This window comes from Chrysochloris asiatica, unplaced genomic scaffold (assembly GCF_000296735.1).
Source record: "Chrysochloris asiatica unplaced genomic scaffold, ChrAsi1.0 scaffold00011, whole genome shotgun sequence".
In the NCBI taxonomy this organism is placed as follows: domain Eukaryota; kingdom Metazoa; phylum Chordata; class Mammalia; order Afrosoricida; family Chrysochloridae; genus Chrysochloris; species Chrysochloris asiatica.
This window is the reverse complement of record NW_006408529.1, coordinates 16,887,456-16,905,939: the sequence shown is the minus strand read 5'-3', so window position 1 is coordinate 16,905,939 and position 18,484 is coordinate 16,887,456. Positions and strand designations below refer to the sequence as shown.

At 38.6% G+C, this 18,484-nt stretch overlaps 1 protein-coding gene across 4 annotated transcripts in view; it reads left to right on the top strand.

Moving 5' to 3' along the window:
* PDLIM3 (PDZ and LIM domain 3) overlaps positions 1-16,327 on the top strand; it is a 43,258-nt gene extending 26,931 nt beyond the window's left edge. For 3 of the 4 annotated variants that reach the window (XM_006834444.1, XM_006834443.1, XM_006834442.1), the window contains 3 exons: positions 9,683-9,813; positions 14,436-14,547; positions 16,138-16,327. In XM_006834444.1, coding sequence (XP_006834507.1) covers positions 9,683-9,813; positions 14,436-14,547; positions 16,138-16,327 — 433 coding nt within the window. Of the gene's footprint in view, positions 1-7,589; positions 7,854-9,682; positions 9,814-14,435; positions 14,548-16,137 lie in introns of all 4 variants that reach the window. The other variant, XM_006834441.1, reaches the window with a different exon arrangement.
* Positions 16,328-18,484: the final 2,157 nt, after the last annotated feature.

Below are 18,484 nucleotides of genomic sequence, written 5' to 3'. Positions count from 1 at the left end.
TGCTCCTCGGAAACCATATACTGGGTCACTATGAGTCAAAATCTACTTGACGGCACTTAACAACAACAACATATGATTAGTCAGGTTGGCAGTTCAAACCTCTCAGCTGCTCCAAGAAAATCCTGTTGAACCAACTCATTGGCACTTTACAACAACATCTTGACATTAAGAAATAATGACTTTAGGGAACCTGAAGCCCACCCCTCTGACTACAGCTAAATCAGTGAGGCCAAAGGAAGGAAGTCTGTGGTTAGACTGGATTGACCCTAACTGGTTGTTATTGTTGGATGCTGATGAGTTGATTCCAACTCCTAGTACCCGGTGTGACAGAGTAGAATTGCCCTACAATGTTTTCTTGGCTGTCATCTATACAGGAGCTGATCTTTGGGCCTTTTCTCCCACGGAGCTTCTCTCTGGTTGGGTTCAAACAGCCAACATTTCTGTTATCGATCAAGTGCTTAACTGTTGTGCCATCAGGGATCCTACCTAACTGGTTAGGAACACTAAATAATGAAATACATCCTAGGTCCCAAACTGGTGATCCATTAAAACCCAAACCAAAGATGGCTGCAAATCAATTCTGACTTTTGTTAATCTTACAAGACACAGTAAAACTGTCCCATAGGGTTTCCAAGGCTGTAAATCTTGATGGAAACAGACTGTCATGCCTTTCCCTAGTGGGTTTGAACCAGTGACCTTTTGGTTGGCAGTCAAACACCTAACAACATCACCACCATGACTCCTGTTGGCCCATAAACCAAAACCAAATCTACCATCATCAAGTCAATTCTGACTTATAGTGTCACTATAGAACAGTGTAGTACTCTTCCTTAGGATTTCCAAGACTTTACAGGAGTTGGTAAGTGCCCTTGTGTCACTTCCTACTCACAGAGATACTGTGTAAAGTTTCTGAGGAGTGGCTGGTGGATTTGAACCTCCGCCCTGTGGTTAGCAGTCCAGTGCTTATCCTGCAGTGCCACGCCACGAGTAAACAGCCTCATCTTACTTCTCAGCAGCAACTGGTGGGTTTTGAACTGCTGACCTTGCAGTAGGCAGCTCACTGCAACACCATGGTGGTTCATGGTATTACTGTTAAGTGCCATTGAGTTGGTTCCAACTCATAACGACACTGTATAGGGCTTCCGAGGAGCAACTAGTGAGTTTGAACCAGCAAGCTTATAGCTCAAGCCAACCTTGCAGTCCAGTGCTTACCCTATTGAATTCTTAGGTATGTTTTATTTTCTCCTCCTGGTGTTTAAAGGCTTAATATCTTTAGATGGGATGTGCACTCTTCAGCTTGTCAAAATGCCCATTACTCCTTATACTATTATTCCTGGTCCAGTTTCATATATGTGTAGCCCTCCTGGCCCCCATAGACACCTGAGTTTATGACTCTGCTGTGGGTAGTCATTACTTCATATATGATTTCCATGTGCAGATGTTTTCATAAGAGGATTGACTCCAAATAAGCTAGACAATTTCTGTAATATCAAACCCAGGAAGGAGCACTAGAGCAGAGGTTGTTGTTGTTGTTAAGTGCCGTCGAGTCGTAGGAAACTTTTTTTCTGCCCAAATTTTTTAACATCATTCGTGAACCATACAAAACTATCAATTTAAAATTTTGCCTGCTATATTTAGTCAAACATTTAATTAACTCACCCCTAATGTGATGAATGGAGTCCTGGTGTGGCGCTGTGGGCTAATGCGCTAGACAGCAAAGTTGGCTTGAACCGCAAGGTCGGTGGTTCTAGCTCACCTTGGAGGCTCTATACAGGGTCAATATTGGTTGGAACTGACTCAATGGCACTTAACAACAACAACAAATGTGATATCTGCTAACCTCAAGGTCAGAAGTTTGAAACTACCAACCATTCTGAGGGAGAAAGATGAGGAGGCTTTCTGCTCCCATAATGATTTACAGCCTTGGAAACCGTATACAGGATCGCTGTTAGTTGGAACCAATTTCATGGCACATAACCAACCAACCAACCAATGTGATAGCTGGAGTCCTGATGTGACATTGTGGGTTAATGCACTGGACTGCAAAGTTGGTTTGAACCACAAAGTTGGCAGTTCAAGCTAACCAGCTGCTCCTCAGAAACCTTATGGTCCCGACTGGATGGCACTTAACACAACAACAACGTGATGGCTGGAACTGTGATTGCCTTGGCAGGGCTAGACCAAACGATTTCACAGGCCATGTCAGGCTTGCGGGCTGGACATTCCCCATCCCTTACAGAGTGAGAAGAGCAGGAGAAAGGAGCTAAGAAAGCAATGACTACCAAATATATGTTTTCTCACTAGAATGTAAGCTCAGTATCCGCAGAGTCCTTGTCTGCTGGTTTAACATTATATCCCCGCACCTAGAAGTACAGTCAATAAATAAATGTTCATCAAATAAAGGATTAAAATTCTGCATACCCAATATTTCCTGAGTGTCAAAAAGAGTCACCTGCTATTACCCTTCCCTCATATTTGCAACTCTACACAATGCTTTCTTTTTCGTTTGTTTCCATTCTCTTTTCTTCTGTCTTCCCCATTTCTTCACATTTAACAGCTTCTCTACCCCACTCCACCCCACCACACACCAAATAACATAGCAACACTGGTTTAAAAGTTAAAATGCAATTTTACTATTGACTTAATACATATACAATTTCCAAAGGAAGCTCTGTGAAAAGAACGTCTTTGTATTGTGAGGTTCACACAACTGCAAGCCCACTAACTTAAGTCTCATGGCTTCAGGGGATTAGAATAAAGTATGGCATTAGAGTTGCTCAGATATTTTCTAAAGACCTAGAATATATGTCATTTTGTAAAATCAGGGAAAGTTAGGAATATCCCTTCTTTGAGGTTTCCATTTTTATTTAAACATCGTGGCAATGATAAATCCCTCATAGTTTTCTCATTTGAAGGTAACTTCTTAATACTGCTGAGTTTGGAAGAAGGGAAAGAAGGAATATAACTGAGAGAGTTTTCTTTAAAAACAAGTTGCTGTTGTTGTTGTTAAGTGTCATTGAGTCAGTTCCGACCCATAGCAACCCTGCATAGGGTTTCCGAAGAGCAGCTGATAAGCTTGAACCGCCAACCTTGCAGTTAAAGCTGACTAAAAACAAGTACCAGTATACAAGTTTAAAGAATATTTTTCCTGTGTCTCCTCACTAGTTACTCTATCTTCTGAATTTCTTGTTCTCACCAAATAAGTCTTCATCAAGGTGTGGCACTACAAGATAATGCACTGGACCACAAGGTTAGCAGTTCAAAACTTCCAGCTGTTCCTCGGAAACCCTATACAGGGTCACTATGAGTGGGAACTGTCTTGACGGCACTTAACAATAACAGCATGTTTTGCTGTAACTACAACTTACTCTTCTCTTTAATCAGAAGTTGGAGATGCTAAATGGGTAATATGTTCATTCTACTAGGGTTTTGCTATTCGAACCAAAAACAAAAAACAAAAACTCACTGCCATCGAGTTGAATCCAACTTATAGGAACTCTATGTAAGCCTTCCGAGATTGTAAATCTGAACAGAAGCAGAAAGCTACTAACAATTCATTGTTGTTTGTTACTAAGTGCCATCGAGCTGGTTCCGACTCATAGCGGCCCTGTATAGGGTTTCCAAGGAGTGGCACGTGAACTACTTCATAATTGATGCATATTAAAAACCAGTATTTTTGTATGCAAATAGGTAAAAATGTAAAGTTATAGCTATAATTAAAAATATATACAAGGTATTTTATAGGTCCAAATGATAAAACGCAATTATGGGAGTCATTTTTGGACAAGGTCCTTCCAGAAACCTCTAAAACTGTCAGTGTACACTCCAGGGAAATTAGTTCACTGTCTAATGGCCTATCAGGGGTAAAGCAATTGACTTCATTATCAGCCTTACAAGTGGTCTTGCCAAGACACTTGCCTCAAGCTAGCTCGTTAGGTCACCAGGAATATAGGTCATATGATTCATGGTAATATCCACAGTGACTGTTGTTAAGTGCCATGGAGTCGATTTTAACTCATAGAGACCTTGTATGTTGTTGTTATATGCCGTGGAGTCAGTTACAACTCATAGCGACCCTGTACAGGGTTTCCAAGGCTGTAAATCTTTTTGGAAGCAGAAAGCCTCATCTTTCCCCAGTGGAACAGCTGGTGGTTTCGAACTGCTGACCGTGAGGTACGCAGCCCGATTCGTAACCACTACACTACCAGAGCTCCTTAGAGACCTTGTATAGGGTTCCAAAAAGAGCAAGTGGTAGATTTGAACCACCGACCTTGTGGTTAGCAGTCCAGTGCCTATCCTCCAGTGCAATTCCAATACTCTATCCACGGTGACTGGAGTCCATAAAAACTATTTTTTTAAAAATACCAAATATTTTTAAATTGTTCCAGAAAGTTGTAAGTAGTACTTCTTGTTTACTTAGGATTTATTTCCTAATATTCAGATTTGTCATTGTCCATTGCTGCCAAGTCAGTTCCAACTGATTGCAACCCTGTATAGGGTTTTTGAGAATTGTTGGTGGGTTTAAACTGCTGACCTTGCAGTTATCATTCCAGTGCTTATCCTACAGTGCCACACCAGGGCTCATTGAATAGATATTGGACTCTACATAGAGTGATAAAAGATCTAAGGAAATAGAAGACACAGTTTTTGCTTAAATAAAATGAATACTCAAACATGCATGTATGCAAAAACACCACTAAATGGAAAAAAAAAAAAAACCTCAAATTACAACTATGAAGTGTGGTGGTGGTGGTGGTGATGTGTCATGGAGTCGGTCCCGACTCATAGCGACCCTGTTCAGGGTTTCCGAGGTTGTAAATCTTTACTGGAGCAGAAAGCCTCATCTTTCTCCTGCGGAACAGCTGGTAGTTTCGAACTGCTGACCTTAAGGTTCACAGCCCGATTTGTAACCACTACACTACCAGAGCTCCTTATAAAGTAAGGTACGTAGGTAAATTCTAGATTTATCATAACTTTACTATCAGTAAACAGCTCCAGATAAGTAATCCAGTGGCAATTCCTAATCACAAAACCCTTTACAGCTTTTCAAAGCACTGTAATTTTCAGTTTTATATAACCTGTGCTGACCGCATTTGTGCTGACTGCAACTGATTGAATCCATGTTAAGGAAAGAGGAAAATGGATTTCTGATTGGTTACTTTCTCGGAAACAATGCCGGAGTCAAAACTATGACCAGCACTTGTAGTTAGAGAAGTTATTAAGAGATTGTTGGGACCACTATTTTGAGCCAAATTTTCCCAAGGTATAACTTACCGTTTCAGAAGCTTCCTTACACTTAGATCAAAACAAACCTTCCTTACACCAGATTAAACCAGACAACACTGAAAACAAATCAACTTCTATTCTTTTACCAGGTGGGATGGACTTAGGAAGCCAGTGTAATGGTGGTGGTTATGTGCCATGTAGTCGGTTCCAACTCATAGCGACCCTGTATAGGGTTTCTGAAGCTGTAAATCTCTATGGGAGCAGAAAGCCTCATCTTTCTCCTGCAGAACGAACAGCTTGTGGTTTCGAACTGCCTACCTTTAGGTTAGCAACCTGCCTAGTAACCACTACTCTACCAGAGCTATGCCTGTGATAATGGTGACTAGGCCACTTGACGTTTTTTGTACATGATCCAATCAAATTGATTGCATTTTTAACAGATTCTAAACAGTCAGGAAATGAAGGAGCATGTCAATTTAGGAGTGTGCCTAGTGTAAACTGTATAGATTGTTGAAATGATTTTAAAGAAGAAAAAAACAATTTAAAAAGAGCTCAAATTACAATAATGCACCTATAATGTAAGGTAAATATGTTAGTTATAAATTTATCATATATCTACTATCAATAATGGGGTCCTGGTGTGGCGCTGTGGGTTAATGCGCTGGACTGCAAGGTCAGTTTGAACCCCAAGGTCAGCAGTTCAAGCTCATCAGCCACTCCTCAACCCTGTGTAGGGTCACTATAGGTGCGAACGGATGGTGCTTAACAACAACAACTATCAATCAATAAACATTTCTGGATATCTGCATGCTTTGATCCCTAGTCACAAAACCCTTTACCACTTTTAAAAAGAATTATAATCAGTCTGATTACCAACAGTAGTGAAGTCAACAGGATCACTGCCCAAATCTTTTTAGCTTTTGCTATCAGTATGGAGTTATAGTTAGCATTAGCAGCCCCAGAGAGTGAGTGCAGACATGGGACCACACTTGAGACCTGAGAGAATACTGCCCTTGAGGTAAACAGGTAAACACACTATATAGATCTGATCTGTCTTGACTTTACAGCAAGGTTAACTGATAGGCATTACATTAACGCTTACATTGATGCTAATACCTTTTTGGCTTTATCTTGAAGGACTGCGCTGCTTTTTTTTTTTTTTTTTTTTAATCTTAGTAGATCGTTTCATCATTAAATGCATCTCCCATGGTAAACTTAAAATGCACATAGAAAAATTAGTTATTATCATTGGAATGTCTATTGGCCTCCTGTCCAGTTTCATAGAAACTATGAAACCTCCCTAATTGTTTCGAAATTTGCATGACTGGTTTTTTTAATGATAATTCCCCTTCAATTTGTTCTTTAAAGGAAATGAGAAATTTGCATGGCTATAAATGTGTGCTTTCAAATTTTTATGTGAAATTAAATATGTCTAAAAGAAATTTATCTTTGCCCTAGTGTCCTAAAGAGTCTGAGATTACCTTGTTTGTTCTGTAATCATTTTTTTCAAGGTGACAAGCATTTATTGGCAGTTTCTAGAATCTGAATTCATCCATTTTTGAAAGTATATTCTTTACAAAATCAAAGAATGAAAACAGAAAAAAATGACATCTGGCAGTAAAATATTTACAAAACACTTAACTTTACCATTGTTGTTGTTGTTAAGTGCTGTCGAGTTGGTTCCTCCTCATAACAACCCTGCATAGGGTTTCTGAGGAACAGCTGGTGAGTTTGAACTACTGACTTTTCGGTTCAAGACAACCTTGCAGTACAGTGATATCCTACAGTGCCACACCAGGACTCCATATCTTTACCATATAATCTTCAAATTCCTAGTTACTAGTCATTTAAAGTTTGACTCTTTTATTGAACTGTTGAGCTCCAATATTTGACTTAATTGTCATACTTCATATTTAGTAACAATTTGTGATAGACCATTCATTAACTATACTATTTTGAAATATTCACTTTCAGAAATGTCCATGAATATCTAGTCAAAATAATTCCCCAGCGTCATTTGTCAAGTTTGAAAAACTGTTTTTTACATGGAAGTTCTATACTGTTCATACATTATATGCAAATCTTTCTGCACTTCTTAGCATACATAATGCTTCATAGCACAGAGCCAAGAAATGCAATGTTGCCTATGTATTTTAATTTTTTTCAATCATGAATTTTTAATCTCTTTCCTTTTTTAAAAAATAAATTCTTGCCAGAAGTAATTGTTATATTTTAATTTTATGTAGTTCACTTCTTTTTTGTCTTCCATTCATTTTCACCTCTCTGTACTTGTTCTCTATGTTCTCGTGTCTGGATTTTCTGGTTCCTTATGTCACCTCTGTGTAACATGGTCATTAACACAGTGGATGCAGTACTCCCTCCGGTATTGATGGTGGCAGTGGACGTAGCACCCCGTCTTCTGTCAGTACTCTTGGTACTATTTGCCCAGGTGACTTGAAAGTTGCTGCTAAGCTGGCCCCTAACATTCCTTTGGAAGTGGACCTTCCCGGTGTGAAGATTCTACATGCTCAGTTTAATACACCTATGCAGTTGTACTCAGATGACAATATTCTGGAAACACTTCAGGGTCAGGTTTCAACAGCTCTAGGGGAAACACCCTCAATGAGGTAATACGAGTCTTTTTGAACCATGGGCATATTAACTAAACACTTGGGCAGTGTCAAGTTTGCTGGTGTCTTTTAACATTAAATCTTAATTGAAAGAAAGCTATGTGAACATCCAAAAAAAATTATTAATGACTTCTTGCAAATAAGTAATGCTGATAATAAAGGAGACTTAAGGAATTGCCTACGTAGAGGTTTATGTGATAGCAGTAAGAACTAAATGTCTTCTGAAAGCTACAAAGTACTTTACAAATGTCCAATATGTTGTTGTTAAGCGTCGTTGAGTTGGTTTCAACTCATAGCAAGCCTGTATGGTGTTTCTGAGGAGTGGCTGTTGGGTTTGGACCACTGACCTTGTGATCAGCATTCCAATGCATATCCTGCAGCACCACACCAGGACTCCTAAAGTCCAGCATACTAGTTTCTCAATGTGATTTGTAATCTAGTATACCTGTTTTCTCTCTTTAGTGGGGTCAAAAATGGGGAAGAGAGGCACAGTTCAGTGGAGATTTATAAGAAATGACAACCTCTTTCTCCTAATGGCACCTTGTAGAGAGGTAATTATTTTTTCATTTACAAGGTTTGCCATGGATGAAAGTTTATAAGCAAATACTCCACAATAAATAGCAAAGTAAATAACTAATGTTCACTGATTTTGACTAAATTCTTCTTTATTATGAATATTTGTTCAAAGTCCTTATACCATCAACTTCTTTTAGTTAGCTTTATCGTAGGATACAATTTTATGATTTCTTTTATTATTACAACATCACTTTTTGGTTTTGTAATTAAAGTATAAAAATGCCTGAAAGCATTGCATAGCAATAGATTAGTAAAGATATATCTTAGGAAAGTCTATCTGTTAGGATAAATACATTGAACTAGTAGTATAATAAACTTCAAGATCAATTTTCAAAATATTTGATATATATAAAATTATTATTTTCAAATATGATGTAGGTAATAAAATATATACAGATAGCAACTGTCTTTTCTAGATAACCTCATGAAGTAGCATAAAAGCATTTATTGTCTAATTGGTAGTATTAAGATATATTTTTACTGCTCATCATGAATATATTTCTAGAAAGTATATTAAAATAAAGCTGTTATCATTATTATAAATGACCTACAATGTAGTTATTTAAATATATAGTGGAGTCAGTAGAGCAGACTTACATGTGAAATCTTAATCATTATGTGCTTTCAAATATTGACAAGTGGAATTTCTTAAACTTATATGGAAGAGTAACAAATTAACCTTAAAAACAAAATTAAATCATGTACTTTACATTTAATATCAAAAATGAATTTGAATTTTTTTGACAAGTGTGTAACAGAAAATAATCAAATTGGGCTCACTCCTACAGTTTCTATAATGTATGTATATGTCATTTTTTCTGAGAAAGGTTCATTTTGTTCCCATCTGTAGCTAATATCTATCAAATACAGTTCTTTTTTTTTTTTTTTTTAGTTATTTCATAGCAGTCACCTTCCAGACACCCTCCAAAATACTTTGCCAAATGGAAAATTGATTATTCGACTCCCAAGTTACTCAATGACTTTTTTTAAGTTGTTGTTGCTGTTAGGTGCCATTGAGTCGGTACCGACTCATAGCAACCTTATGCACAACAGAACAAAACACTGCCCGATCCATGTGAATACTCATGCTGTATTTTTAACCATAATGGAGATTAATTTCAAGGTATGGAAACTGTTCAGAAGTCACTGTAACTAGAGTGACCACTGCTTACTGATGTGTTGTGGCATCTTGTATGTCCTATGCCTCTCAGTGTTCCTGACAATACTTCACCGCCACACTTGTGTTTCAGTGACCCGGTAGCCTCGGTGCCCCCACAGTCAGATGTGTACCGGATGCTCCACGACAGTCGGGATGAGCCTACTCAGCCTCGCCAATCAGGCTCCTTTCGAGTGCTCCAGGAGTTAGTTAACGATGGCCCTGGTAAGCAGCCATTAAGGTTTGCAAATTTAAGTGAGGACAGGAGGATAACAAACATACTACCAGTAATGAAAGTCTAAAACTTGGTCTTAGTCAGTAATCAAATGAATCTTTGCTCAGAAGGATTTGGGTAGTGCACAGTGTAGGAAAGGAGCTCTTAGGAGGAGTCCAAGTAACCACAAACTGAAATCAGAAGTAAAAGGCACCGAATTCCATCCACAGTAGTCAAAGTCTAGCACGTTGTCATTGTTAGGTGCCATTGACTTGGTTCCAATTCATAGCGACACTATGTACAACAGAACGAAACACTGCCCGATCCTGCGCCATCCTCCCAATGCTACACTTGAACCCATTGCTGCTGCCACTATGCCAATCCATCTCACTGGGGGTCATCTTCTTTTTGTCTGACCCTCCACCCTACCAAACATGATATCCTTCTCCAGTGACTGGTCCCTCCTGATAAAATGTCCAAAGAATGAGAGACAAAGTCTCTTCAGCCTGGCTTCTAAGGAGCATTTTTACTGTACTTCCAACACAGATTTGTTTGTTCTTCTGGCAGTCCAGGGTACTTTCAAAACACTTCTCCAACTTGAATGCATCAATTCTACGGTCTTCATTATTCATTGTCCAAGTTTCACATGCATATGAGGCATTTGAAAATACCATGGTTTGGGTCAGGCGAACCTTAGTCCTCAAACTGGTATCTTTGCTCTTAAACACTGTAATGAAGTCTTGCGCAGCAGATTTGCCTAGTGCAATAGGTCACTTGATTTCCTGACTGCTGCTTTTATGAGTGTTGACCACAGATCCAAGTAAAATGAAGTCCTTGAAACTTCAGTCTTTTCTCCATTTATCATGATCTTATCTACTGCTCCATTGATGAGGGTTTTTGCTTATTTTATATTAAGGTGCAATCCACACTTTAAACTATAATTTTTTATCTTTATCAGTAAGTATTTTAAGTCCTCATCATGTCCAGTAAGCAAGGTTGTATCATCTGCTTATCACATGTTGTTAATGAGCCTTCCTCCAAACCTGATGCCACATTCTTCTTCATATAACCCAGCTTCTTGATTATTTGCTCAGCATACAGATAAATAAGTATGGTGAAAGAATATAAGCCTGGTACACACCTTTCCTGATTTTAAAACATTCAGTTCTGCTTTCATGACTGCCTTTTGGTCTGTTACAGGTTCTTATAAGCACAATTAAGTTTGCAATGTTATCCATACCTTGTCATGATTCACACAATCAAAAGCCTTTGCATAGCCAATAAAGCCCATGTAAACATCTTTCTGGTATTCTTTGCTTTCAGACAAGCTCCAGCTGATATCAGTAATGATATCCCTAGTTCCACATCCTTTTCTTGAATTTCTGGCAGTTCCCTGCTGATGTACTATTGCAGCCATTTTTAAATTCTCTTCAGCAAAATTTTACTTGTATATGATATTAATTATACTGTTGAATGATTTCCACATTCTGTTGTGTCTCCCTTCTTTGGAATGGGCACAAATATGGATCACTTCCAATCAGTTAGCTAGGTAACTGTCTTCCAAATTTCCTGGCAAAATGAGTGAGCTTCTCCAGTGCTGCATCAATCTGTTGAAAGATTTCAATTTGTATTCTATCAAGTCCTGAAGCCATTTTTTTTTCCCCCAATGGCTTCAGTGTAACTTAAACTTCTTCCTTCGGTGTCATTGGTTCTTAATGATATGGTACATATTGAAATGGTTGTACATCTGTTGTTTCTTTTTGCTGGAGTGACTTTGTGTATACTTTCCATTTCCTTTTGATGCTTTCTGCATCATTCCATATTTTTCCCATGTTGTTAAGTACTGTCGAGTCAGTTCCAACTCATAGTGACCCTGAATAGGATTTCCAAAGAGCAGCTGGTGAATTTGAACCACCAACCTTGCAGTTCAAACCAACCTTGCTGGCCAGTGCTTATCCTATGTCTCCACACCAGGGCTCCAATTTTTGCCCATTGTTGTTGTTGTTGCTATGTGCCGTGGAGTAGGTTCCAACTCATAGCAACCCTGCATAGGGTTTCTGAGGCTGTAAATCTTTACAGGAGCAGAAAGCCTCATCTTTCTCCCGCGGGACAGCTGGTAGTTTCAAACTGCTGACCATAACATTAGCAGCCCGATTATTAACCACTACGCTACCAGAGCTCCTTAATTTTTTTGCCCATAGAATCCTTTAATATTGAATGTTGAGACTTGAATTCTTTTCTTCAGTTGCTAAGCATGTTCTTCCCTTTCTAACTCTAGATCTTTGCACATTTTATTTAATACTTTATCTTCTCAAGCTGCCCTTTGAAATGTTGTATTCAGCTCTTTTAATTTCTCATTGCAAAATTCTATCATGCAATCTCCTGTATCATTTCTGTCACCAAAGCCATATTTTCCTACCATTGATCCTTCCTCTTTGTTTCCAACCTTCACCTTCCAATCACCAGTAATGATCTTGATTGCATGTTTGATCAACTTCAGACTGAATAAGTTGGTAGAATTCTTCAATTTCATCATCACTGGCTTTATAGATGGTCCATTATCCTATCACAGACAGCGCTGTACTTCAAGATGTTGTTGTTGTTGTTGTTGTTAAGTACCGTGGAGTCGGTTCCGACTCATAGTGACCCTGTACAGGGTTTCCAAGGCTGTAAATCTTTACGGGAGCAGAATACCTCATCTTTCTCCTGCGGAACCACTGGTAGTTTCGAACTGCCGACCTTGAGGTTAGCAGCCCGATTCATAACCACTACGCTACCAGAGCTCAATGACTTAGACCAGGTGCACCTTAGTCCTCAAACTGATAACTTTGCTTTTGAAAGGCTAACACTGTATATGAATAATAGCATATAATTTTAAATTGTTGTTGTTTAGTGTCAGTTCCAGCTTATAGCAACACTGTGTATAACAGAACAAAACACTGCCCGGTCCTACACCGTCCTCACAATCTTTCCTGTGTTTCAGTCCATTGTTGCAGTCATTGTGTCTGTCAGTCCATCTCAGGGGGTCTTCCTCTTTTTCACTGACCCTCTACTTTACCAAACATGATGTCCTTCTCCATGGACTGGTCCCTCCTAATAACATGTTCAAAATATATAAGACTAAGTCTCAGCATCCTCACTGAGGAACATTCTCTATATTCTTCTGGATGTCCATGGTAGAGTCAATATTCTGTGCCAACACAGTTCACATATATTGGTTCTTTCTTTGTCTTCCTTATTCATCGGCCAGCTTTTACATACATATGAAGCAATTGGAAATACCATGGCTTGAATCAGGCACACCTTAGTCCTCAAAGTGAATCTTTTGCCACAAATTTGCTAAACACAATACATCTTATGATTTTATTCACTGCTGCGTCCATGGGAGTTGATTGTGGATCCAAGTAAAATAAAATCTTTGACAACTTCAATCTTTTCTCTGTTTATCATGATGCTGTTTGTTTATGGGTCCAATTGTGAGGATTTTTGTTTTCTTTACGTTAAGGTGTAATCTATACTGAAGGTTGTAACCTGCGGTCTTCATCAGTAAATATTTCTAATCCTCTTTAATTTCAGCAAGCAAGGTTATCATCTGCATATCAAAGGTTGTTAATGAATCTTCCTCTAATAATTATGTCACATTCTTCCTATATAGTCCAGCTTCTCAGATTATTTGTTCAGCATACAGGTACTTTAAAATAGATATTGTAAAAATTTTCAGCCCCCACCTACACTCCTCAGTATCATTATTATCATCATCTAAATTAAAAATAATAGTAACACTAGAACCTTTCCACCACCCATCTGTCAGTTTGTGGTGATTTGCATGTTGCTGTGATGCTAGAATCTATGCCATCAAGTAGGGTCACCAATCAGTTTCAGCAAAACTTTCAGACTAAGATAGACTAGAAAGAAAGGACTGGTGATCTGCTTCTGAAAATTAGTCAGCAAAAATATTATGGATCACAATTTAACTACACTATGGCAATGATCATGAAAATGGCACAAGAGTAGACAACCTGTCATTCTGTAATACATAAAGGTCATTATGAGTCATAGTCAAGGGTAGCAACTAACAACTACACAATGAGTCATTAATGTGATCCAAATACCATGCTAAGTACTTTGTCCGTGTTATCTCATTGAATCCTCACAACAGCTAACTCCATGAGATGGGGACTCTTATTTTCTGTAATTAATAAATGGGGAAACAAAGGCGCAGAAGTGGTGAGCTTGTCCAAAGTCACAGTCAGTAAAAGCAGAACCATACTAGGTCTCCCGCCCATTGCCACTGTCCTTGGTGATATTACACTTTCTAATGCTTTTCCATCCATAAAAGATTCATATTTGATTGAAATGTTATACAAAAATACACATCATTCAATGCTCCATTGAGCATTTTCTATCAGCTCTTTCCAACAATAACACAAGTTTTAACTAATTCCTCTCTGTAAGACCTATTCAGAATAAAGTCTATCCTTGAGTTCATCCTGCTCCTTCTGAAATGGTAGTATAAGTGCAACTTAAGAATTCCTTAGGTTAGAGTACACACCTTAAAATAGAAGTGAAGCACAAACTATAGCCAGCTGTTCCCTGGCCATAAATGGAAACACTTTTTTTTTTTTTCTTTCAGATGACCGTCCTGCTGGAACTCGCAGTGTGAGGGCTCCAGTTACAAAAGTCCATGGCAGTGCTGGTGGCGCACCAAAGATGCCGTTCTGTGACAAATGTGGCAGTGGCATTGTGTAAGTCGCATTTTGAACCCAGGAATTCACAATAAATCTTGGAGGCAGTTCATTTCTTAAACTTTAAGACCTTATATGTAAAAAAAGGCCATTATGAAAGATTTAAATAGATCATTTCATTTCTACAGCATTAAAGTGTGGGATAAAGTACTGGACCACAAGGTTGGTTTGACAAGGTCAGTGGTTCAAACTCACCAGCCACTCTTTGGAAACCCTATATGGGGTTGCTATAAGTCAGAACTGACTCAATGACACTTAACAACATCAGGAAATAGATAGATAGATAGATAGATAGATAGATAGATAGATAGATAGATATCTATATATATCTATATATATCTATATATATATATATAGCTAAGGAACCAGCATTCCTTAAATATACTTAAAATTGGCATATAACTTGAAATAACAACCTTGACTTTGATTTCCAGATATGAGGGGGGCTTCAGAAATTTGTGGGAAAATTTCATTTATCTTTCAATTCCATCTTTACAAAACTTTTTGAAGCCCCCTCATATACCTTCATGGGAAAAAAATGATCCGATAGCATATTAAAATTACTTTAAAAGATCCTAGCTTTTCCTTCAAAGGACTCTGCCACTGTTGCCATAGTGTTTGAATACTTCCTTTTCTGTACAAATCCAGGAAAAGAAAAACAAGAGTCCTCAGGTTGTTAATAAAAACACATTATCTTTACTCACTTTTCTTAAGTTGCAGGAATGTTAAAATATAATTTAAAAATACAGTCAACTTTCATTTCAAGGGATTTTAGCTTTCTATGGCTACACTTACATGTTCAAATCTTCAAGTGAACCAGATAATTTTGAGCTCTCACAGCAGATGTCCTACACGGCCATTTTTGCCATACCTTTATTCTATTCCTCTACCATTAGGTTCCACACTGAGGTACTATCTGTCAATTAGCCAGATGCATCCCGGGTTGCTGAAGGTGATAAGCCTGAAAAGAAAAATTGTGAGACCAAAAGGAAACAGCAGGACAGGAAGCTCCGGAGCAAAGACATCCCCAGTAAAATCGGACAGTTGATCATGTTACCAAAAGGAATTATTGCTCCTAAACTGGAATAAACTGTTTTGACAGTTGAGGCAATGCCTCCCACCCTGTGGAAATTTCTTCTCTGCTCTATGATCTGTTTTATCTGAAATCCATAGAAGAGCCTGGACCACCAAAATAGAAACCAGTCTAATTGTATAGACAACAACCTTCATCAAAATTTGAGTCCTTAGTAGAAACGTTTGTCCTATCTGCAGCAGGTCTCCCTCTTCAGAGAAACCATGGGGAATGTCTATGAAGTAGAAATCTATGAGATTTTCTATAAATCACTGGTTTAAAAGTCTGATATGTATTCACACTTAAACATCAGAGAAAAACAGGATATGGTTTCTGAAGGTGATCTTGGATTTCCCTGACATTAACAGAGTTTCACAGCCAGAGGCCATTGCTTTCAGAATGTCAAACATGGCATCCGCTGCATTTGTAGCCTATCCTGTTTTTTCTGTTTTGTCTTTCTCTCTTCGTGTCCTACTTTGTTTTGTTGTTTTTACTTTACTTCTTTTTTCCCCCAACAGTGGTGCTGTTGTGAAGGCACGGGATAAGTTCCGGCACCCGGAATGCTTCGTGTGTGCTGACTGCAACCTCAACCTCAAACAAAAGGGCTACTTCTTCTTAGAGGGAGAGCTGTACTGCGAAACTCACGCACGAGCCCGCACGAGGCCTCCAGAGGGCTATGACACAGTTACTCTCTATCCTAAAGCTTAAATCCTATGCAGAAGGGCACACTCACCCACTCACATTTACGCTTTTATGCAGGAAGACATTAGTAGCATTGGCCAGGGAGTATGCAAGCAAATTCTCACCTCCAACAAGATACACTTTAAATGTTTATCTTGTTATGTATTGAGGAACAGGATGGGAAGTAAATGCCTGCTATATAACAAAAGCATATGTTTCATTGTTTTGCGACTCTTTTTATCTTTTCAGCTAACAATAACTTAATGACATTTGAAGCAATAATTTTTGTAGGCTGTACTCCAAAATTTACATTGATATTAAGACCATCAAATATGTGAACACTGAGATACTTTGGGCGGCTACTTGTCTTTCCTTAACAATTTCAGAAATTCTAGTTAATGCCAAATAACAATCTTGTATCGTAACACACGCTGTAATTGTCTGTATTGATTCTGATAGTGCATGTTAGGGGGAAATTCCCTGGATTTCTTTAGTTTCATAATAAAAAATTATACCACTGGATGCAACATACATAATAAAGCATTTAAAAAATATCTAATGATGTGGTACTCGATGAATTCAGATAAATTCTAATGACAGGTCTCAATCATATCTTGATGCATACACAAACTCAGATATTTTAAGAAAAATGTAGCTTCTTCTTTAGTTTCTCTAACTCTTTCTGTAACACTTTCTCATGAGCCCCCTATTTTTGATGATAACATAGGGAATTTAAATTTGCTGGTCAACAAAAATTTAATCTCTTTCAGATTAAAAGAGTTTCTTTTGCTTTAAAATGGTCTCTTTCAACTGAAGTGTCTCTTTCAGATAAATACTCAAACTCAAAATTCAAGTCCATCGGGGTTGTTTCTCTGCATGCAAGGTGTCCCCTTTAGGTGGAGGCAGCTTAGGGGGCTCCTTGAGGAGAGAGGAGGCACTACTGGTCTCTGGGCATCCTGCTTGTATCCATTGACGAATTGCATGATTACACTTGTGGTCTGTTTTCACATAGTTAGAGCCAGGCAATAACTCTGTCTGCACCACCACCTTCAAATGTCTCAGCTCAGCCTTCCTGAAGTCCCGGAACCTTTGCATCTCCTGCATGAATTCCATCTAGGCCCTGGTCCAGGCAGTCTGCATGCAAATTCTGCTCCTGGTCATTTTGCCTTTCTTTCTGGTTGGCCTCACAACAACACTCTAACTTGCTTCTCTCGCCTACTTGCCATGTTCCTCACTGGAGATACATGGGAACTTCTGAAATTATCCCTCCAAGTACAAGCCTTGGGGATCCAGCAAGGGGGAGGTTGGAATTATCTCCAGCTCTCAGGCTCTTCACCTGTCCATACCTTACCGTTCTATCAGCTCACCTGCAGCAGGTACCTGTTAGCTGAAGCAAGTCTTCTCCTCCCAGAATCCCAAATGGAAAATGGAGCACAAGTCCTCTTGCTCTTGCATTCTCCCAAGCTTAATTGATCATCTCTGACACCCACCTGTCCAGGGTTTGGGCCTAGTGCAAGGAGTCAGAACACCTGCCTGACTGCTACAGACTTTGTTGTTGTTGTTAAGTACCGTCAAGTTGGTTCTGACTCATAGTGATGCTGTATAGGGTTTCCAGGGAGCATCTGGTGAGTGGAGTGCCAACCTTGCCGTTAAAAGTGTTCTTGCAGTCCAGTGCATTAATCCGCAGTGCCACACAAGGACTCTGCAGACTTGGGCTCCATAAATTCATCAGTAGAGCTATTTTTAAAAAATAAGTTAACTTTTGAAATCAAAGACCTAGATGTAACTAAAACTATTAGAAATATCATTTTTAAATATTGTGCTCTGAGAAAAATATAAATTTTTAAAAAGGAATAAAAATTTCTTTGAAAAAAAAGGTAAAATCATTCAAGGATATGAAGAGGAGGAATGAAGGCACTGTAACAATGTTCTGTGTACATATGTATGGGTCATTAAAACACTGATGAAATACAACCAGAGGCAGTGTATCCAATGAGCAAGGAAAGCACAAGCTCACTTGTGCTTATTACTAATGTATAGAAAACATTTTCACAAGATGTGATGAAACTCAAGTGAAATTGTTCACTACAGGTTATACGTAAGCACAAGTAAGCCCATGCTTACCTTGCTTATTGGGTACTCTGTCTCTGTCACATTTCCAGAAGTAAACTTAATAGTTTAAAA